Source organism: Oncorhynchus clarkii, chromosome 18 (assembly GCF_045791955.1).
Source record: "Oncorhynchus clarkii lewisi isolate Uvic-CL-2024 chromosome 18, UVic_Ocla_1.0, whole genome shotgun sequence".
In the NCBI taxonomy this organism is placed as follows: Eukaryota; Metazoa; Chordata; class Actinopteri; order Salmoniformes; family Salmonidae; genus Oncorhynchus; species Oncorhynchus clarkii.
The window spans coordinates 58,085,822-58,109,776 of record NC_092164.1 but is presented as its reverse complement, the minus strand read 5'-3'; the positions used below and the strand labels follow the sequence as shown (position 1 = coordinate 58,109,776).

At 43.3% G+C, this 23,955-nt stretch overlaps 1 protein-coding gene across 1 annotated transcript; it reads left to right on the top strand.

Moving 5' to 3' along the window:
* On the top strand, window positions 1-22,952 carry LOC139373782 (collagen alpha-2(I) chain-like). Its single transcript, XM_071114774.1, has 49 exons — window positions 1-196; window positions 1,678-1,679; window positions 3,914-3,949; window positions 4,498-4,581; window positions 5,548-5,604; window positions 6,374-6,418; window positions 7,475-7,528; window positions 7,892-7,945; window positions 8,130-8,183; window positions 8,296-8,349; window positions 8,910-8,963; window positions 9,451-9,495; window positions 9,906-10,004; window positions 10,312-10,365; window positions 10,701-10,799; window positions 11,011-11,055; window positions 11,484-11,582; window positions 11,686-11,739; window positions 11,848-11,955; window positions 12,061-12,114; window positions 12,263-12,361; window positions 12,497-12,550; window positions 12,773-12,871; window positions 13,153-13,206; window positions 13,590-13,643; window positions 13,751-13,858; window positions 14,124-14,168; window positions 14,373-14,471; window positions 14,814-14,921; window positions 15,194-15,247; window positions 15,364-15,417; window positions 16,495-16,548; window positions 16,679-16,732; window positions 16,947-17,054; window positions 17,178-17,231; window positions 17,514-17,567; window positions 17,655-17,816; window positions 18,122-18,229; window positions 18,531-18,638; window positions 18,785-18,838; window positions 19,058-19,165; window positions 19,264-19,317; window positions 19,480-19,587; window positions 19,811-19,864; window positions 19,980-20,087; window positions 20,306-20,552; window positions 20,880-21,064; window positions 21,364-21,606; window positions 21,900-22,952. Exons 1-49 carry the CDS (start codon window positions 127-129, stop codon window positions 22,044-22,046), a joined length of 4,059 nt encoding a protein of 1,352 aa, XP_070970875.1. The 5' UTR covers window positions 1-126; the 3' UTR covers window positions 22,047-22,952.
* Window positions 22,953-23,955: the final 1,003 nt, after the last annotated feature.

Here is a 23,955-nt window from a genome sequence, read left to right as displayed (position 1 = left end):
TATTATTCTAGCATCACGGCAGCAGGTTTCCAAGCTTGGAGTTACTCTAGTCACCACAACTGTATGCCTGCTTGAAGTAGTTAAACAGGGCACTGCAGCACAAGGAGTCTGCATGTCTGTTTAGACATGCTCAGCTTTGTGGATAACCGGATTCTGTTGCTGCTTGCAGTAACTTCATTTCTAGCATCATGCCAATGTAAGTTTGATTTGTTTTTGTCTTTTACCGAGGATTTTTGTCCTGTTTTAAGAGTTCAGGAGGACCTTACAGCGCTTATGCTTGGCTTTTATATGGAACTTACTTGGAAATAACCAGAGGACCACTAAAAGTTATTTTGAGGGCTTCCCTCTGGCTGTATAAAACCGAACGGATCCTGGTCATTTCGGTGGATTCTTCATTATTTTTCCGTGGATACAATTGATTAGTCAGAGAAACGCACTGATGAGAACGTTATAACAGGCTTGAAAGAATCGTTTAAAGTTGTTAATGTAGTGTCTTTGAATAGATTTTAGAACAATGTAACTGCGAACATCTAGACTACAATTGGAATGTATATTTAAACTCCTAGGATGAAAAGTTTGGGGCGTTGTACATACTGTTCAGAGTCCAGGGAATGAACTTTTATTATAGGGAATTGAAACGTCGCCCCCTGGTGGTCAATTTAACAGCATCCCATTTGGCATCAACCCTCCTAGATATATTTTCTATAGAAATACATATAGATCTTTACAAAAGTATAGATTTTCGATCCTAAAATTATTTTGACATATTCTTGAGTAACTTAGTGCAAGCTATGACCTATTTGTTAGGCCTTGTGAAAGAGACGGCCTTGTGTAGAGAGGTTTAGAGCTATTTCATTTAAATATAGTTAATATTAGTATTATAAGAATTAAGAGCATTATTTTCAAGTAAAACAAATTACATTTCCGTTGTATATACAAGTAATATAAGTTAAAACATTTTTTCCGTGATGATATTATTTTAAGTGTCCAAATGCGTGATCTAGTGGCCACGTAAGGACATTACAACGCAGTATTTTAGAGGAGGTGCGATGCCAAACTATCAGCAGAGCAGGACCAAATGTAGAGGAACTGGTTGTTATGACGCATCATAATGAGGACACCACTGAGGCCTAAACAGGAAACGCCTAGGTCATAACAAGCAACATAAGATGATAGTTCTTCAGAACCATTGACAATGTAATTTAGACCAAAATGTAGTAATTTAGACTCCTCAAAATCAAGTTGCTATACATCAGGGCTGCCCAACCCTCTTCCTGGAGATCTAATATGTAGGTTTTCAGTCCAATCATCTTCCTTGAGATCTACTGTCCTGTAGGTTTTCAGACCAACCCTCTTCCTGGAGATCTACTGTCCTGTGGGTTTTCAGTCCAACCCTAATTTAGCATCTCTGATTCAGCTAGTTAAGGTCTTGTTGAGCACCTAATTAGTAGAATGTGTTAAATTAGGGTTGGACTGAAAACCCACAGGACGGTAGAGCTCCAGGAAGAGTGTTGGACTGAACCCACAGGACGGTATATCTCCAGGAAGATGGTTGGGCAGCCCTGCTATACAGAGTAGATAATAGGCAATGATGCAATACAAAAGCATAGGATAGCATATGATAGGATATAATTTACTTAGGTATACTATAGTGAATGCTGATCACTTAATTTATAGCAGTACATTCATATACAGTACCTAATTACACAAGGTTTATTTCTGGTCTTCTCTCCATCACAAGTTGATTTCCTTAGGGGATGCGGATACACAGGCCTTTGAAGCTTGTAAACACTTCTCACTGGCTGGCAAGTGTCTAAATGACACTGACATTTCCAGTCAGTGAGAAGTCAACAATGCATTAAATATAATTCAGTCCTATTTGAATATTTTTATTTTCCCTAAAGATGGATGCTGTTGAATTTTACTAACTACTTCAGGCCTATAAATGACCCAATGTTGTTGTTGACAAAACTCGATTGAATATTGTAGAAGCTTGGCCGCATTTATGTGGACAGCTTTGATACCTTTCACCTTTTATATGGTTTTGGTTGTTTTCGTCAGATTGCTGTTTAGAAGCTTATCTTTCTAATCTTTGTGTATATTCTGGAAACAAATAACAACAGTTATTTTGCTATCTACAAAGGAAAATAAGGCATTTTGCATTAGACAAATGCGTCAAAAGAAGAGAGAATTTAGATTGCTCCAGAAACAATTTTACTATGTTTGTTATCATGTTCTAACTGAGTATGTCCTTTCCCCTCCTCCTCCTCCTCCTCGTTGATACATCACAGCGGTTAGTACATGTGCATGATATTATCTATCAAAACAGCTTTTAGAAGAGATTTTACCTTTTTGCATCTTCTCTGTTGGTTCCAAATTCCAGCTAATATTCGGTGAAAGTGGCCTCTGTCGACAATATGAGCGATCTCAACTATAGCGGAGTATTTCACTTTGATTCTAGGCTGCCTCTGAAGAGGGTTATTTTTTCTTCATTTGCTGCCAATGAATAGGTGAGGCTCCTATTGGTCAGGGGTGGTGTCAGTGACAGTTAAAACTGCCAGTGCTGGTGCTGGTTTACCCATGGGGCCGCTGGGCACAACGGGCCCTTTAATAGGATCAGGAAGAAGTTTGAAAGCTAAAAATGGCAGATACATTCCAGGCCCATATTCAGTAAGTCTCTGAGAAGTGCTGATCTAGAATCAGTTTAGCACTTTAGATAATAATTAATACAATTACGTGGAAGGTAAGACCTGATCCTAGATCCTAGCACTCCTACTATGAGAAGCTTTTTTTAACACGGGCCCTGGATTTGGTCTGTATTATATCAGATTTGTTTTTACAGTATAAAGGAAGTATTGCTTGTTTAAAATGGTCTGTTATAGTTGAGATTGCTACAAATTGCTCACCTGGATATTGTTTCGCAGCTCTATATTGGCATTCTGAGGCTTAAACGGGGCAGTGTTTCTATGTGAATTGATTATGATTGATTGATTGGCCTATACACCTGCATAGCCTACTGCCATGCAACATCAATCTGGATTTGGCATTCGATCACTGACCCAGCTCCATAGTGCACCTTTAAACATCTCTCTGCAATAGTGCTTAATATGATATTATATCTTTATGTGCTGTTATCTGTTTGATATAGTTATCTGCACAAGCATGTGACTTATAATATACACTAATGCATGCAATACTGTGTTATGACACTGGCAACTAATATGCTTTGTTGGAAAAAAAGAGAGACGAGAAAAGTGAGGTACGGTTGATATAGCTTACACTTTGAATGACATAAGAAATGTAGGAAAGACTGAATAAATAAATCTTACATTTATTTATCATCTTTTCTATTTAGGGGGGACTCAAGGTGAGAACATGTTCTTATGTGTCATTTACTAGTATAGAAAAGTGTGGCATATCTAAACTTTGAGGCTCAGGATTACTCAAAGGTCAAAGGTCAAGTGAGAGGACAAGCATGTGTTGACATGCTTGTCATCAAACTGTAAGGTCAAGTTTGTTTATGTACACATTATAACACATAGACTGCTATCTTCTAACGCTTGAAATCAATTAAAGGAAAAATCCACTCCAAAAATATATAAATATATATTTGTTTCATTAATCCACTGTTGATACAGTCCCAAAATGTTTTACATGTCAGCAGTCAAGTTTTCAAGATATTGGGCTTTCAAAAAGCAAAGTGTCACTGGCCACATCATCATAATGATCAACATTGGATTCATGAAAAAAATACCAATAGATAGTTTGAGTGGATTTTTCCTTTAACATTGATGCAATCTATTTGAGATTAGGGTCTGACCAGCTTTGCTAGAAGTACTGATATGCTTTTAAAATGTTTATTTGAGTGGTTTGTCTTGTATGTTTGTCTGATTAAGATATTTTCCCACCACAGGGCCCAACGGGAGAGAAAGGACCTCGAGGTGACAGGGTAAGCAAAGAGAACCCAGCTGTCCCCTTTGGTGTTTAGATGTTGTATGTTAGGTGTCTGCAAGTTACTATGCTTGTTTAAATGTACATTTCTGAGAGGGCGACATGACATATACTTTGACCCCGTTGTGGCCACACCCCTTGATCACATGGCACAGAGGCCTACATCCTCGATGTTGACAACGATATTATTGGCTGTATTTTTACCCAGATATATTATAAACATATAAGCAATAACATATGATTTTAAAATGGCTATAAATCAATTATACATCATTTTGTAAATTGTAGTCATTTTGTAATAATTTTGCTTATCTAATAATGGAGAATGTTTTCCCATTTTTCTATAGTGTACAATACAGCACTTCCAGCATGTTGCAGGACTGGGCAACATCACAACAGAAAACAAAAATAGAAAGTCATCATAAAAAACAGCAGAGGATGAGGGACATTTCCAGCGGAATTACAGCATGAATATGTATAGAATGTAAAGTATTTTAGCTGAAACATTTCTTTAAATAATAAGTTGTTTCTATCTCTCTCTCTCAGGGTCCCCAAGGCCGTAATGGAAGAGATGGTAAAGATGGACTCCCCGGCGTTGCCGGGCCCCCTGGTCCCCCTGGACTTGGAGGAGTAAGTTCAGCTATATCATTATGTCCCTCATTTTCTCACTCTAAAAACAATCATGTTTTAGTCACACATAAAACGTTTTAGTCACACATAAAACGTTTTAGTCACACATGAAACGTTTTAGTCACACATGAAACGTTTTAGTCACACATGAAACGTTTTAGTCACACATGAAACGTTTTAGTCACACATGAAACGTTTTAGTCACACATGAAACGTTTTAGTCACATGAAACGTTTTAGTCACACATAAAACGTTTTAGTCACACATAAAACGTTTTAGTCACACATAAAACGTTTTAGTCACACATAAAACGTTTTAGTCACACATAAAACGTTTTAGTCACACATGAAATGTCTGACAGTTCTGTAGCAAATGTTTTCACTGGCTGGCAATTTTTTCCCCCGAAAATGGAGGACATTTGTAACTCTAAACGTGACCAACAGAACTCCTCTGTTTTGGTTTGTTACCGGGGCATGGCACTTGGTTCCTCTTTCAAATCAGCCATGGTAAAAGTGTTCAGAGTGTCCCTTGAATACTTACCTAGTACTCTCTAGGGATGAGTTCAATTGGGTGGTCTTGACCCCATGACCTCATATACCCTTATGACTTTATACCCTGTTGACCTATGAACCTTTGACTCCATGATGACCCCCTGACACTGTAAATCATAAACATGGCTTACACACACAAAGTTATTGGAGGTTCCAATGACCTTTTATTCTGAGAATTTCGTTTTAGACTAAAAGGTAGTTTTAGACTAATTTTCAATACTGGGAAAGTTTGTCAATATTGTTCAGTATGGTTCATCATGGTTGACTCTAAGAACTACTTCTCTGATGTCTCAGGACCCTCTGGGATTAACCAATGGAATTATGACTACTATACCATTTATTTTTTGTCAAACATGGCTTTTATTAATTGTTCATTTCTGTGATAATAATGTGTGTCCCTGTTTTGTTTTGCCAGAACTTTGCTGCTCAGTTTGATGGAGGAAAAGGCAGCGACCCCGGACCTGGACCCATGGTGAGGCCCCCGAACACAAGAGAGCGAGAGACCCTGAATTAACCCCAAATTAAACCCTCACCCCTAACCAGTTGGCACACCCTGTAGGCCCTACCTACTTGGCACTAGCACTGGCACTGGCACTGTCCCTGCTTAGCCCTTGGGCCATTATTCCCTTGTCACTAGTCCTTGCCTAGCCCCTGACCCCTAGGCATTTGTATGGATCTGATAAGATGGATGTAAGCAAGCAATGTTGTGAAAATTCCACCTGGCCTTTTGGAGGACAAGGTAGAGTTGTAACCGTGAAGCTGATAGCCTTTCATAATCTTATCAGTGCCTATGAAGTAGGCTTTCTTCCGGGATTCAGCCAGAAACTGCATTGTAGATCCTGAGCTGTTACAAAACTGATCATAACCTCTTCATCGTCCAGTATGACACCAAACCCTGGACATAATAGGTGCACTGCAGTTATTTCTTCATCTATTTCTTCATCTGTTGCTGTTACCAATTCGGTAACCATGAATAATGTATTACCATTTTATTCTCTTTAAATCTTATCCCTCTTCTTCCCAAATCATTTAAGATTTAAATTTGGAAAAGATGTCACACATTTCACACCGCCTTTCTCTGCTATTTTAAGAAAAAGTTTTTGTTTGACATTTTTCCAATTTCATTCCCCCTGCAGTGATTCATATCCGAATTGGACATCCATTTTGATTGAACAGTATTAAGATCATGTACAGTAACTTTACTTTGATCTGATTTCAATGTGCTTTGTCTCTCTCCTCAGGGTTTGATGGGATCTAGAGGGCCCAACGGACCTCCCGGATCCCCTGTAAGTAGTTCTCAAATGACACAAGGTGGTTTATTTTTCTCATATAAACTCAACATGAAGGCCAGGAGGTTTTCCTGACTCAGTGACCTGGCCAGGAAAGATTTACAGGCCCTAGTACAGCCCCTAACTAGGACCCCTACTATAGCCCCTAACTAGGACCCTACTATAGCCCCTAACTAGGACCCTACTATAGCCCCTAACTAGGACCCTACTATAGCCCCTAACTAGGACCCTACTGTAGCCCCTAACTAGGACCCTACTATAGCCCCTAACTAGGACCCCTACTATAGCCCCTAACTAGGACCCCCTACTATAGCCACTAACTAGGACCCTACTATAGCCACTAATTAGGACCCCTACTATAGCCACTAACTAGGACCCTTACTATAGCCACTAACTAGGACCCTTACTATAGCCACTAACTAGGAGCCTTACTATAGCCACTAACTAGGACCCTTACTATAGCCCCTAACTAGGACCCTACTATAGCCCCTAACTAGGACCCCTAACTAGGACCCTACTATAGCCACTAATTAGTACCCTACTATAGACCCTAGCTAGGACCCCTACTATAGCCCCTAAGTAGGACCCCTAACTAAGACCCCTACTATAGCCCCTAACTAGGACCCCTAACTAGGACCCCTACTATAGCTCCTAACTAGGACCCCTAACTAGGACCCCTACTATAGCCCCTAACTAGGACCCCTACTATAGCCCCCAACTAGGACCCCTACTATAGCCCTCAACTAGGACCCCTACTATAGCTCCTTACTAGGACCCCTACTATAGCTCCTAACTAGGACCCCTAACTAGGACCCCTACTATAGCCCCTAACTAGGACCCCTACTATAGCCCCCAACTAGGACCCCCTACTATAGCCCCTAACTAGGACCCCTAACTAGGACCCTACTATAGCCACTAACTAGGGATCAGATCACATGTTCAGGATGGAATAAGTCCTGGTTCTACTCATCACACCTAACTGATCACATAGTAATAAAACAATGTCTAATTTGGATAAATCGACTCACTGTTGTGTCATTTTCCCATCAACAGGGACCCCAAGGATTCACAGGACACGCTGGAGAGCCTGGAGAGCCCGGACAGACTGTAAGATAACTCTCTCATGGAAACTGTAACCCACTGTAACATTCTCTCTATAACAGGTTGATCAGAGCTCAGCATGTAACTCTATACATATCCCCTTACTCTCTCTCCTCTACCCCTTATCCCACATCTTCAACACTGTCTCATGTAGTATAGTTATAGTCCAACACAACCCCACCCAGTGATACCCCATAGTCAATTTGGACTAAACAGATATTAATTTATCATACCTGTGCGTTAACCATTTAAACTCTACAGACACAGATGAAGCCATCTACACTACTACACAGAAAGGCAACCTAGAGCACTGAACACAGAATTTGACTATGACCTTAACCCTGACCTCTGACATCTCTCTCATCCAAGGGCTCCATTGGTGCTCGTGGACCTTCTGGATCCGCTGGCAAGCCCGGTGAGGATGTAAGTAAAACGTTAAAATTCTTGGTGTTATTTTGGTCTAACTGTTGGTTTAATAACTATCTACCTGTGGCACTACTTGCCTACTGGGGCAATTAGCGAATGTGGAAAATGCTACAGACACATGCTATCATGATAGTGGACCTACAGTATACACATCTAATGCAGCTTGTCTGTTCAATTCTAGGGTAACAACGGCAGACCTGGAAAGCCTGGTGACAGAGGTGGCCCTGGAACTCAGGTAAGGGCAATGTCCAGAGCTGACAGACTTTAACAAAATATACATTGACACTAAATATACATGAATCTATAAAGTGTTATCACATAAAACCTCTTCTTTCCCTCCTCTGTAGGGTGCTCGTGGATTCCCCGGAACTCCTGGACTTCCTGGAATGAAGGGACACAGAGTGAGTATTTACATAAACACCTGCCTGGCCCTGCCTCTCCTAACGACCTCCCAACAACCCTGTTATACAGTATCCCCGGTTACAGATAGAGATTACTTGTATAGAGCAGACATGATTCTCCATTCCACATGTCTGTTCTACGTAATACATTTGTATCTGGATGTTCTGTAATGTTGCACCCCACTGAACCCGGTCGGTCACACACTTCCCTTGTAGTGCTCATCACAAATGACACCCTATTCCCTATTCCCCCCCCACTGTGGCTCTGGTGAGATGCAGATATAGTCTATAGAAAAGACTAGTAATGATGGGAAATTAGGAGTTTTGTCCCATGAGAAGCTGAGCGAAAATGCATCCTACATCAAACAGAATACAATTAGCAGAGATCTCTAGATTAAACTCAAATTAATATTCCCTCACCAGATAATCAATATGAGAATCAATATGATCTGAACGATAAGTGGGTGGGGGAGATTATTTGTTTCCTGTTCTTAATTGATTTTAGACTATAATAATTGTGTATTGTCTCAGGATGCTAACCTGTTCTCTTTGTGCTCCAGGGTTACAATGGTCTGGATGGACGCAAGGGAGAGTCTGGTTCAGGAGGTGCTAAGGTAATGTTGCAGCCACAGTACATCCTCCTCAATCACAACCTAATTCCTTTATCCCTGTCAAATCCCACAGATGGCACGGGAGGTGTAACAGACATTTAGCTTTCATCTTTGTAGGCCACAGATTAGGCCTATTCCTGGACAAAAAAAACACTTTCAATGGAGAGATCCATTGTGCAAGCTTTTGACTTGACGTATAGGATTAACCTGGGTCCGGAAACCTACCCTGTAACACCTAAAAGTAAAGTGAATTTCACATACAGTAGCACATTTTAGTGCACGTTTAGTCACAATCCCGCTACATTGATAGCAGTTACTCAAATATCAGTGTTTGTTTTACCACTTGTTCACCATAGTACCTACATAAATCTCTGAGAATTACATTTCTATTACAACCGTGTTTACCAATCTAGATATATCCAGTGTTCACACCGTTCGTAACCTATGACCTCCTGTCATCTGAATACGTGTTCTCCTGCTTCTCCCATAGGGTGAGACAGGTGCCCATGGAGCTAACGGAAACCCCGGACCAGCTGTAAGTTCACACATTGTCACCCTTCTCTTTTTCATCATATTGTTCCCAAGAGGAAAATGTCAAAATGAGCATGTTGTCAGGTGCTAGCCCGAGCCATATGTATCACTAATAGAACATGTCACCTGCATAGCCGAGCCTGAATGTACCTCACATTGATTCTTTACCATTTGTCACGTGCAAAATACATTGCGTTCACATGGCTGATTGCAAAGGAAACAATGGAGATGAGTACTTGCTGTATCCTCTTCACTGTCTACTGATCACCAATCACTATGTATTATCCTCATTGGGAAATCAAATGTACAACCAGTAATATATCATATACTATACTCACTATATACACGCACTTAAAAATAAATACACACTTGTACTCAACCATACTCTCTCTCTGCCTCTCTTCCCCACCTCAGGGTTCTCGTGGTCTGAATGGTGAGAGAGGCCGTGCCGGCCCTGCTGGCCCCGCTGGTGCCCGTGGTGCTGATGGAAGCACCGGACCCGCCGGCCCTGCTGTGAGTGCTACTTCTCCTTTGACCCCATAACCTCTGACCCCTTAACCTTATGGATAACCTAGGAGTGACCCCTCTGTAGAAGTTACTGTATCTGCCTAGTTAAATAAAAAAGATTACAAAAATCTTTAGGCCCAGATCTGATCTAGGATCAGCTTATCCCTCTCGTAATCCTAACCTAAATCATTACAGGTGGAAATGCTAAAACTGAAGTTAGATCATCCGCTTCTAGGGGTAGCTTCATCTTACAACACTTTCTGTAACCCTTGACCTCTATTTCACTGTCATCTCTCTATTTCCTGTTTCCCAGGGTCCTCTTGGAGCAGCTGGCCCCCCTGGTTTCCCTGGAGCCCCTGGCCCCAAGGTGAGGGATGTCATCATGGTCATCTCCAAAGCATTTCTTCATGATCACAATCCTTAGTATATCATGGACATTATTAGTGTGGACACCAGAGACGATTCCCAGTTCTGGGAACCGTAGAACCACATCTAAAGATTCTCTAATTGGTTATCACTATCCGATAATCTGATTGATTTACTGTCTAAACTAAAGAGACCAATCATGTTGACCAAACTAATGATTCCATACATAGTATTCCTATGGGGATTTCTATACCATAAAACATCTATATAACATCATAAAACATTTTATTACCCATTTGAATGGATTGTGTGACTGTCAAAATGTTACTGTAACAGGGAGAGATCGGAGGTGCTGGAGCCAATGGCCCATCCGGACCTCAGGGAGGCAGAGGAGAGCCCGGTACTAATGGAGCCGTTGGCCCCGTCGGTCCCGTTGTAAGTATACACTACCAACAAACTACAACATTATCACAGTGTGAAATATGTCATATTGAAGGCTCTCTTGATGTTCTTGTTACCTGGTCCTGAAATACATACTGTAACTCTCTCCAATGGTCATATATATTTTCTATCATGTTGGTTGGTTTCTTGGCATCTCTACACACTTGTCTGTAACACTCTCTCTTTCCTTTTCCTCTCCTTGTAGGGTAACCCTGGTAACAATGGTATCAACGGCGCCAAGGGAGCTGCTGTAAGTATTCTGGCCATAGTTGCATTGTGGTTAGACTAGATTGACAGTCCAAAGGTCATTTAGGGTGAGACAAAGGTCAAGATGTAGAATCTTGTTCACTTGAGCCATGGCATGATATGAGTTATGATTGAAGCACAGCAGTTAGAATTCATGAAGGACAGAAATGAATTCAGTTGTTCCCACATTACATGGAAGTGATATTAGCCATAAGTAACTGTTCTAGTGACACCATTGGGTGATTAGGTAATGTGATTAGATCATGTACTTATGTAATGTGATTGGGTACAATTATGGTAATGTGATTAGGTAATGTGATTAGGTGATGTTATGGTACTGTGATTAGGTAATGTTATGATAATGTTTATGCAGTAGATACCACAGCTGTCTTCTTACTCACCACTCTTCCATCCTGTGTGTGTGTGTTCTAGGGTCTCCCCGGTGTTGCTGGAGCCCCTGGTTTCCCCGGCCCAAGAGGAGGTCCCGGCCCCCAGGGCCCTCAGGGATCCACTGGAGCTAGAGGCCTTGGTGTGAGTACCGCTGGACCTAAAAAGCAGTTCAACAACACTTTACTAACACAATCTGTATGAATATTGAGGTATTGATCATGTATCTGTATCTCTTTGACTGCAGGGTGACCCTGGACCCTCTGGACAAAAAGGAGATTCTGGTGCTAAGGGAGAGCCTGTGAGTATCCATACGACTGCTGTTATGCAGTATAGGTATGCTCTAGCATTATGTCAGTACATGGTGTGTGTTTGTGGCAGTCTCTAATGTCTCTGCTTTCTCCTTCAGGGTCACTCTGGTGTCCAGGGTGCCGCTGGTCCCGCTGGTGAGGAGGGCAAGAGAGGCTCAACTGGCGAGGTTGGTGCCACCGGGCCCGCTGGTCTGCGTGGAGCTAGAGTGAGTATATCATACCAGACCCAGTGTGGGGGTACAGTCTTGGTGTATTGCTATACGGTGCAGGTGAGTGGTTATGGTTGACTCATGTCTGTTTGTGTCTCATAGGGAGGTGCTGGAACTCGTGGTCTGCCTGGTCTGGAGGGAAGAGGTGGTCCCATTGTAAGTCTCCCAAAATATTCAGTTTAATAAATATTATTAACCATGATGAAAGTTGTTCAAATGCAGGACGAAAATAGTGAATTTTACCTTGTAATATAGTGACTGTTCTGTACTCATGGGTTCCTCTTCCTCCTCCCCTCTCTGCCAGGGTATGCCCGGAGCTCGTGGAGCCACCGGCCCTGGTGGTATCCGTGGAGCCCCTGGTGATGCCGGTCGTGCTGGCGAGTCTGGTCTGACTGGAGCCAGAGTAAGTGTCACACACACCTGTCAATCATGTTTCAATAAGATGTGTAATGGATTCTCTGTCTAATCTCTGAACCAAATATAGCATGTGATCTCTATCTGTGATGCTAAATGACTAACAAGTAATGTCTGTTAATAGGGCCTGCCCGGAAACTCTGGACAGGGTGGACCCCCAGGCAAGGAAGGCCCATCTGTAAGTAATTAAACATCTCCAATATTCATCCTTTCAAATACTGTATATCCTAAAATATTAGAATACAATGAATTTGCTGGTCATGATAATGGATTGGTTCTAAGCACTTACGTGGTATTGGTGGTATGGTTACAGTAACCCACCCCATCCACCAACGATGTTAAAACCCACCTAGTGGTGGTGTGCCATATCTGATCCCCGTTGGTTGGTGTCCTATTCTAGGGTGCTGCTGGTCTGGACGGACGCACTGGTCCCCCCGGCCCAACTGGACCCAGAGGCCAGCCCGGTAACATCGGATTCCCCGGCCCCAAGGGACCTGGAGTAAGTAGAACCAGGAAGTAAAACCAGGAAGTTGATCTACTAGCGTGAGATTGGACTGTGAGAGAGACAACTGGGTTGTTGATGCACTTCGATATGGGCAAAATAGGATCAAATTAATAAACAGGAAGTGATATGGATCGCAGAATAGGATCAAAAGAATAAACAGGAAGTGAAATTGAAGGACAGAATATGGACAGAATATGCTCGTATATTCTGTCAACCAACATGAAACGATGATCATCTGACGTTTCCATGGTCTCTTCTTCATTCTCGCCCTCCAGGGTGAGGCTGGCAAAGGTGGTGATAAGGGACCAACTGGTGCAACTGGTCTGAGAGTAAGTAACCCCGCATCAGACAACATTCATTACATTATCAACTCTCTACTGGTCTGAGAGTAAATACCCCCGCATCAGACAACATTCATTACATTATCAACTCTCTACTGGTCTGAGAGTAAGTACCCCAGCATCAGACAACATTCATTACATTATCAACTCTCCACTGTTAAAGGCATTCATTTACTACTATGGTAGCCATCTCTCAAATTAGTGGTTGGTAAAGCTAAGTATCCTAAGTATTACTTACTCTACATCTATAGTCATTTATTACAAAAGAGTTGTGTTTCCTCAATGAACTTTGACTGAACTACCATGTATCATAGATCATTCACCTGCTGCCAGTGTCAGTGTTTCACCTAGCTCTCCCTGTCTCTACTTAGGGCGGCCCAGGTGCTGATGGTAACAATGGAGCCCCCGGCCCAGCTGGAGTCGTTGTAAGTAGTCTACACTATTTCCTCTAAATACACAGTAAGAACGAGAATCTAATCTTACAGTGAATTGCATTTGATTTGATTGAACTTGATTCTCTCCTCTTCTACAGGGTAACGCTGGTGAGAAGGGAGAGCAGGGACCCTCTGGTGCACCAGGTTTCCAGGGTCTGCCCGGCCCCGCTGGACCTGCTGGAGAGGCTGGCAAACCTGGCAACCAAGTGAGCAACTAAACCTAGAACCTGTGATCTGTAACACAAACCCACTGTACATCCACAAACACATAAACACTTCCACAAACCTACATCCACAAAGCCATAACAAAGTTCAAACAAATACATTTACCCTGTAACACAAACTTAACAGCAAATTTTAGTTTATAGAAATGTTACCTCCTTTTTCCTCCGTTTCAGTATATTCTCTTTATTCGAATAGTATTCTCACTATGTAATATCTTGCACTAACAAAGCATTCATCTCTCAACAGGGTATGCACGGAGACCAGGGACTCCCTGGACCCGCTGGCGTCAAGGTATGTCCACTCATGAATACCTCTCACAGACCATTAACTATGATCTTCTGACAGCTGGTCAACCTGTTGTTGCCATGCACATGATCCTATTCACTCATTTACATCTTTATATACATCTCACACCCACACACCTGTAGTGTATACATACTGTGATGTGCCCATGACAGATGCTGACAGCCACCCTCTCTCTCTGTCTGTTCCTAGGGAGAGCGTGGAAACTCTGGTCCTGCTGGCTCTGCTGGATCTCAGGGTGCCATCGGTGCTCGTGGACCTGCTGGAACTCCAGGCCCCGATGGTGGCAAGGTGATCCCAGCTCTATGAAGGGCTTAGAACCATATTACTGTTGTAAATAGGGCAAGGTGATCCCAGCTCTATGAAGGGCTTAGAACCATATTACTGTTGTAAACAATGCCCAGAGTTTTTCCTGGTCATGTTGTGTGGTCTGCAATATCTTCTGGCCCTACAATAGATCTGGTAGTACCAATGTATGGTTTTGATGAAGACGCAACCCGATTCTGTATGAGAAATACACCACTGTTCTTTTAAGCACTGTAGTCAGATGAAGCTCCTAACCACTCATGGTCTTGCTCCATGAGATGGATAGCTGATAGGTGGAACCATTCTTCACCAATGTCTGTGTTTCAGGGAGAGCCTGGTTCTGTCGGCATTGCTGGCGGCCCTGGACACCAAGGACCCGGTGGCATGCCCGGTGAGCGCGGTGCCGGTGGTACTCCTGGACCCAAGGGTGAGAAGGTAAGTCCCCCAGAATATGCCGCAAGTAAACATATTAAAAAAAGTAACATTTCACAAGATAAAAGTTGAATAAGAGCTGTAATTGATGTCAATGATCATTTCTGATTGGAAATGCAGCGCTTCATAATTATTTTACAATACAAACATTGGGAGAATTTGACATTCTTAGCCTTAATGCAGCATCTTCTCTGATACACCTTGACTAAAAACAATAAAATAGAATGGTTATTTTAAACGAGTGACTAACGTGTTTTCCCATCTTTCGAATCTAGGGTGAGGGTGGACACAGAGGACTTGAGGGTAACATGGGAAGAGATGGAGCCCGTGTAAGTTCCTCTCTCATCTCATTAGGTCAATTTCACAGTGAAAACAACATCCAATACATTGTTATTCTGTCTCTATTGTGTTTTAGTCTGACTTTGTGCCTTGTGTCTCTTTCTAGGGTCCCGCCGGACCAAGTGGACCCCCTGGACCTTCCGGTGCTAATGGTGAAAAGGTAAACAGCCTGAATATCGTCTCCCTTAGTCCTCAACACATTAAAGGATAGCAAAGGATGAATGAAACACATTGGTTCAGATGATGAGAAATATTGTGGGGCTCACGTAGGGAAGATTTGTCAACGATTATGCACATCCAAGATGGAGTACCGTTCACTCACCTACAGAGCAGGAATAGCAAGGCTTCTTCAAGACTCTTTGGCTCTTCACAATTGATCAATATATGGAATGGACTATATTGCTGAGTATGGTCATTCTGAATATTTGGACAACAACAAAGGCCTCTAGTCCAGACCAGAGAGAAGAACTAGTTGCGCCCCATCTGCCACGGTCCGTGCAACCCGGGATCCTTGGAGTGTCCCTACCCCATTGAAGTGGAAATTATATACAGCTGAAATTTGAAATGGTTAAGGTAAGGGCTCGGTAATGGTTAAGTTAGGAGTTTGGGTTAGAGTTTAGGGTATGGATGACCCAAGGATTCCAGATAGCACTGACCCACCTGCCACAGCTTCTGAATCTAGAACCTCAACGTTGCCATTTGCAGGACAGTTTTCAGTAGCACACTGCCAAGGTCCAAACAGCTGATGTCATCTTCAAATGATGGAAACCTATGTCACGGTCAGGAGGGTGCACCATAGCGCCAATATATTGTTTTACGATTTGCATCAGAAAACAAAACATAACATTTCTGATTGGACAAGTACCTCCCTGTTTCAATTTCTGATTGAAAAAGTACCCCCCTGTTTCAAAAACGTTTTCCTCTGTGCTGTGCCTACTGGACATGCCCCTGGAAGACACAGCACTGCCTGGACACCGGCTCTATTATACACCATCACACTTCAAATTCATCTGCCAGGATATGGCAACTCATTGTTTTGCCTGTTTTGGAAACAAATGGTAGTTTATACGCTTCAACTTGAATACTGGACATCCTGTGGAACTCGAAAGGCTAGGGTTCATTGACCAAAGTTATGCAGACCATGAAGAAATGTTCTACATCCAAGCTTCCAAGCTGATTCTTTTCAGAATTTGGGGTTGATTCAGCCTTTACATTCTCCATCTTTGCTCTCTTTCAGGGTGAGTCTGGCTCCTTCGGCCCTGCCGGACCTGCTGGTCTTCGTGGACCCAGTGTAAGTACCTACAACTACTTATATAACACATTATCACACTTCAAAGGAATTAAGGACTAACATGATCTACTATTCAGAATGTCTTCCCAAAAACACCAGTCAACCCTATCATGTTCCTGCTCTGTTTTAGGGAGAGCGTGGAGAGGGTGGACCTGTCGGACCTCCTGGTTTTGCCGGACCCCCTGTAAGTACTGCTTCAGTTGATACCCTGAAACCACACATAAACATGTCCCATGTATGCATCAGAAAATAGTGATTTTCTTTAACATGGAGACGTATACCCTCAAACATGTGTTCAATTTTATGTATGCGCGCCAACACACACACACACACACACACTACCTTGTGTTGCTGCGGCCCTTGTTCTGTTCTGACCCGTGTCTTTGTGTTCCATGCAGGGTTCTGATGGTCAGTCTGGACCTAGAGGAGAGAAAGGACCCGCTGGTGGAAAGGGAGATGTCGGCCCCGCCGGCCCTGCTGGACCTGCTGGCCAATCTGGACCTTCTGTAAGTCTCACTCAGAAATGCTATCTTCAACGGGAATCAACTATATCCATTCACACAGACATGTACTGTAAATCCTCACTGGGAATTATATCATTTACTGACTTTTCTTGTCTTCTTGTCTAGGGTGCTAGTGGACCCGCTGGCCCCCCTGGTGGTCGTGGTGATGCTGGACCTTCTGTAAGTACTGTCACTGATATCACACACACACAACACCACAGGTGGCTGCTGAGGGAAGGACGGCTCATAATAATGTCTGGAATGGAGTCAATGGAATGAACCACATGGAAACCATTTGTTTTATGTGTTTCATACCATTCCAATGACTTCGTTCCTGCCATTACTATGAGCTCATCCTCCCCAATTAAGGTGCCGCTAGCCACCTGTGAATGACACCCCATCTCTCTGTGACCCAGTGACCTTGGCTGCTTTCTACCTTTGACCTCTGTTCTTTCTCTTCAGGGTCTGACTGGTTTCCCTGGTGCTGCCGGTAGAGTTGGAGGCCCCGGTCCCGCTGTAAGTACACACACACACACACACACACACACCTCTCACTTTTTTCCCCTCAATAACCACTTATCCGGTCCTCTTCCCTACACACAGGGTATTTCTGGGCCCCCTGGCTCCGCCGGTCCCGCTGGTAAGGATGGCCCTCGTGGTCTCCGTGGTGATTCTGGTCCCGGGGGACCTCAGGGAGAGCATGGACAAATTGGACCCTCTGGTATCGCTGGAGACAAGGGACCCACTGGAGAGAGCGGTCCTCCCGTAAGTCTTCATAGCTCCCATTGAGGCTTCTTCTCAAGAATGGATGAGATTGATGTCATGCCTTTCACTAGCCTGGTCCCAGATCTGTTTGTTCTGTTTTGCAATAGGACCATAGGAGTTGGCAAAACCGCACAGAACAGATCTGGGACCAGGCTAGCTTTTCATTTGGTCTCAAGGCATTTTACATTGTTTGGGCAGCGTAACAAAACACCCCCATTCACCACTAATGGTGATAGGGGGAAGTGATAGTGTTTCTTTCTCTGCTTTTCTCCACTCTCACCTCCTGATCTCCTGTCCCTGTTCAGGGTGCTCCTGGTACCGCTGGACCCCAAGGTGTGCTCGGACCCTCTGGCTTCGTTGGTCTGCCTGGTTCCCGTGGTGACAAGGGTCTTCCTGGTGGTCCTGGTGCTGTGGTGAGAACATCAAACCTTCTGTTATTTCAAAACATTATTCAAACTGCCTTAGCAGACACATCTGACCGCAGAACATAAAAAAGCTCTGGAAAATGTGCTATTTGGCATATAATATTGGAATGATCCAAAATGGGCTAAATCACACTTCTTGAAAATGACAGGCTATTCCAGACTAGTGCAGCCCATGCAACCATATCAGTCTGTGTTGCAATCCATTGATGAGTTATGGATACAGTACATTGACTGTTACTATGGTATGTGTTTGTACTGTGTTGATCCTGTGATACTGTGTGCCATTCAGGGTGAGCCTGGTAGACTTGGACCCGCTGGTGCCTCTGGACCCCGTGGTCCCGCTGGTAACATTGGCATGCCCGGTATGACTGGTACTCAGGGAGAGGCTGGACGTGAGGTAAGGATTGATTGATTCATTCATTCATTGATTTGTTAAACAAGTACTTAGAGCCTGTAAGTAAACATATGGCTCAAAATCGAAATTATAGTTCACGTGCAGTTCCCATGGCAGCGCAATTAACATGCTATTTTGTCACCCCACAGGGTAGCACTGGCAACGATGGACCTCCCGGCCGTCCCGGAACTGCTGGCTTCAAGGTACACTCCTCTCTCATGTGTGGTATAGGGTGAAGTTGCCCCTAGACGCTGATTTGGGGGTCAGTTTAGCATTTTCCCCACTAATGGTTAAGGTTAGGATTGGGAGAGGGGAAGCTGATTCCATTTTACATCACAGGAACATGAAACATTCATATTCATATCAGTTGAAACAATGTCTTGAACTTTCAACTTTTAACCTTGAACTTTGCCCCCTTGCAGGGTGACCGTGGTGAGCCTGGTTCTCCTGGAGCCCTTGGAAGCTCTGGTCAACCCGGACCTAACGGACCCTCCGGCGCCGTCGGCAGACCTGGAAACCGTGGAGAGTCTGTAAGTTCATATTCACATAAAACAGACATAACTTCTCCACTACACAAAGGAACTGTTAATGTGGTTCCATCTCTTAATCTTCTTCTATTCCTCTCTAGGGCCCAACTGGAAATGGTGGTCCCGTCGGTGCTGCTGGTGCCCGTGGTGCCCCCGTGAGTACCTTATCCAACCTCATCTTGACTCGGACAGCTGAGTTAAGACTTGTCTAATCATTTTAACTATCATAATACATCGCTGTAGCCTAATTGTGCCTATACTGTAGGTCGATATGAAATAACGCATGTCTGTTATGGTTCTGTCTCCTTGTGTTGTAGGGCCCCGCTGGTCCCCGTGGAGAGAAGGGTGGGGCTGGAGAGAAAGGAGACAGAGGCATGAAGGGTCTGCGTGGACATGGTGGTCTCCAGGGAATGCCCGGACCAAACGTAAGTCATGATGACTGCTCTGACCCTCCTGTCTATCCATCCATCCATCCAACATAATCTAATCTCATATCCTGAAATAGCCCATATCCCCAAGTTTGTATCACCTCCATTTCATTTTATTTACACGTCACGTAAAAATCGAAATAATTTACTGTATGACAATGTTCTTATGCTGTAGCTACACCCCTAAGGTCTCTAATCTAACCATATCTCTCCCCTCCAGGGACCATCTGGTGAGACTGGCTCTGCTGGTATCACTGGACCTGCTGGACCCAGAGTAAGTAACCTGTGCTATCCACATCAAACTCCCTCCATTGTATCTTCCTCCAACTAGACAGATAAAAGGCATGTATTGACAACTGTCCTTGTCATCTCCCTCTGCTTGTTTCTAGGGCCCTGCCGGACCCCATGGTCCCCCTGGTAAGGATGGTAGAGCTGGAGGTCATGGTGCTATCGGACCTGTTGGACACCGTGGTTCCCCTGGACATCTCGGACCTGCTGTGAGTATATCTAGTACTCACACCTGCCTCAGTCAGCCAGTCAGTCAGATAAAAGCCACAGTATGGCTGACAAAGAGGGATGATCTAATAAGCTCTGTGTGAAGGCAGATACTAGCTGTTCACATCCAAACACATAATGTATCTAGGCTAACATGTAATTAGCTTAAACATAACTTTGACCAAGGTTGAGGTTGTTAACTCTCTTCTCTCGCCCACAGGGTCCCCCCGGCTCTCCTGGTCTTCCCGGACCCGCAGGTCCCGCTGGTGGTGGATACGATCAGTCTGGTGGATACGATGAGTACAGAGCCGACCAGCCCTCTCTCAGGGCCAAGGACTACGAGGTGGACGCCACCATCAAGTCCCTAAACTCCCAGATCGAGAACTTGCTCACCCCCGAGGGTTCCAAGAAGAACCCCGCCCGTACCTGCAGAGACATCAAACTCAGCCACCCTGAATGGAGCAGTGGTGAGTTGGTACCACAGACACAGCTCTGTCTATCTCTTTATTGATTGGTTGACTCACTGAGGTGCCTTAGAACCATCATACTCTTTTAACCAATAAAATATCTGCATCCTTTGAGTCTCAACAAATTTCCACCTCTTTATCTATCACTCTACAGTTCACTACCAATACTGTCCTTGAGCGATCAAACTCATAAAATATACAGTATCATGTCGAACCTGAAACTTAAACAACATCTAAACAAAGTAAAACCCCAGTGAAGCATTAGTAATAGTGTTATTAGTATTATCAGTGCTAATCAATGTGTCTCGTTCTTGTCCTCCCCTGCAGGTTTCTACTGGATCGACCCCAACCAGGGCTGCATCGCTGACGCCATCAAGGCCCACTGCGACTTCTCCACCGGACACACCTGCATCCACCCTCACCCAGAGAGCATCGCCCGCAAGAACTGGTACAGGAGCTCTGAGAACAAGAAGCACGTCTGGTTCGGAGAGACCATTAACGGTGGTACTGAGGTGAGCAGACTGAACCTGTACTGATTCTAATGACGAGCGGACAGTTTGAACATCAGGAAGACACATTGATTTGATTGGCACACCAGTCTGATTTGAGGCATGTTTTACTAGTATAGTATTGAACAATATGTTTGGCTTACATTAATATCCACTACCCTTAACATGATTGTATTGGTTCCATTTTAGGGAGATCATCAGACATTTATCTATACGCTTCTTCACCCAGGTTTTTTTTCTAAATGCTTGAGACTATATCTTGACACTGATCCTGTCTTAATTCCTCCTATGTTGTTTCACAGTTTGCGTACAATGACGAGACCCTGAGCCCCCAGAGCATGGCCACTCAGCTGGCCTTCATGCGTCTCCTGGCCAACCAGGCCACCCAGAACATCACGTACCACTGCAAGAACAGCGTGGCGTACATGGACGGCGAGAACGGCAACCTGAAGAAGGCCGTGCTCCTGCAGGGCTCCAACGACGTGGAGCTGAGTGCCGAGGGCAACAGTCGCTTCACTTTCAACGTTCTGGAGGATGGCTGCACTGTAAGTCCCCTTTCTATTTGCACCGCAATGTCTAGATAATAGCTTTGTTCGTTCTCTCTGTGCTCACTCACACAAATAGATGCAGTGCATGGTGGAAGGGTTAACTCAGGCTCAGGGTAGTTTTCTGTAACTTATTGGTTAGTGAAAGAATTTGGGAACCTGACTATTTAAAGTATCATGGGCTACTGTAGGATATTATTGTAAGGGAAGCATTTGTATGTTTTCATGATTTGATATACTGAGTGGGTGCACTATTCTGATACATGGTTTCTCCTTTTGTCCTACCTCTGCAGAGACACACTGGCCAGTGGAGCAAGACAGTCATTGAATACAGAACAAATAAACCATCTCGCCTGCCCATCCTCGACATTGCACCTTTGGACATTGGTGGAGCTGATCAAGAGTTTGGTTTGGACATTGGCCCAGTCTGTTTCAAATAAATGGACTTATGATAAATTAAAAAAAGAGAGAAAGAAAAAAAGAATCTCTGCCCTTCTTTCTGTGTTGTTTTTATACTGAATGCTGATTTTCCACTGCGCATCCACTTGCTTAAACTGGGCTCTATCGGAGAGGACCAATGGACTGAACGGAGCGTTGTGCAATGCAAATTAATACAGCAGCCCAAAGAGACGCGGGAAAACACCATGTTGTGGGACATGTCATCATTTTGTAAAAAATAAAAGAAGTGTAATAAAAACGCTGAACGTATGCATCACTTTGTGGTCTTTGTATATCTTCCAATGAGGAGGTTTAAAACCACAAAAATATTACAAAAAAAGGTTGAAGCTACCTCATGCCTGTTTTTTTTTTTGAAACAAATATTGAGAACCTGTCTGATCCACAACCTAGAAGTTAAGAGTTCTACGGCTTCAAGCTCCGTCCTGTATCAAAGGTGCTGAATTACTTGAAGCAGAGACCTATGGTGCTAAACATCCAGCTGTGTAGGAGCAGAAAACCACTCTCATTTTTACTGTGTTTCTTTGTATTGACTGAGTCTTGCACAGGTCCCCCCCTGATTAACCCCATTTTAAGCAGGTGGAATTTCCTAAGTCTGGTCTGATGTTTGTCTGGTTTTGACCGTTTAAAAAAAACGTTTTTTTGTTCATTTTTGTCTCGAAGTTTTGATTTGTTTTTGTTCAGCCATTTTTCTCCTTCAATTCCCCCTTCAATGCAGTGTTCATGCTGACAGCACATTATTTCATCCATTTTTAATGGATTTTAGGCGGCCTCTCTCTCTCAAAAGAAAAAAACCACAAAGTTTATTGTACCTATTTTGTATATGTGAGATGTTTAAATCGATTGTGAAAAGTTCTGAAATAAAGCATGTCCAATGTTCCCAAACACCATTCAATGACTAAAGTGCTTTCATGTTTTATAATGATAATATCATTAAATGATGTTGGCGTTGAATGATTGATTTGTTTTGTGTTTTTGGTTAGAGTACTTAACTTTTAATTTCACATGTCATTTTCAACCAAGAGGAGAATACAAAGACCCTGCCAGCATTCAAGTAACTTATTTAATCATCATAACTATGTTTTATAAGTCATTGTCAACCAAAGACCTATACTTTTTACAATAGTCTAGGAATCAAATAGGCCTAAAAGTACATGAATACAGATGCCTGTTTACAATTGTTTGTTAAATTATTATTATTTTGTGCTTGTAAACACATTTTTCAATGCATCCACTGCCTCTGACAATAGTAATTTCTAATATTTCATCTTGCATAATCAAAGTAACATTTTGTATTCAAATAGAATTGTGATATTTGGGTCACAAAGGCTTCTAGAAAAAGTATGCAGCAGTGTTGCATGTACACTACACAAGATAATCTACCTGTTTACATTCCTCCCACTGTGGACTTCTAGATAACCTCATCCCGCAGGCTCGAATTGCTGGAGCACAGACGGAGAGCGAGCCGGCTGGTGCACGAGTTTAATTTACGCAATGTTGATTTAGCGCCGCTCAGTGGTTAATGAGTTAAGAACAGATCCGGTAGACGTTGCCTAAAATCAGTTCACCATATACCCAAGAAGACGAGGGACAGAACAGGGTAAATATTTGGCTGTTCGAATACTCAAAAAATGTATACATTTGAAGTAATCTGCACTGATCTGATGAAATTGGATTGATGAAAGCATCGGTGCTCCTCTCATAGTCATTTACAGATTACAGATCGACAGTGCTTTTCAGCCTAGCCCTGAACACAACCGGTGAAAACTGATATAATAAAATTGAAACCATTGTGCCCGAGGATGTCATTAAATAGGCCTAGGTTAGGTTAGTTGCCGGGTCGGAGGCAGGCCTTCTTGTACGGCTGTTGTGTCCAGCAAATCATGGTTTAGA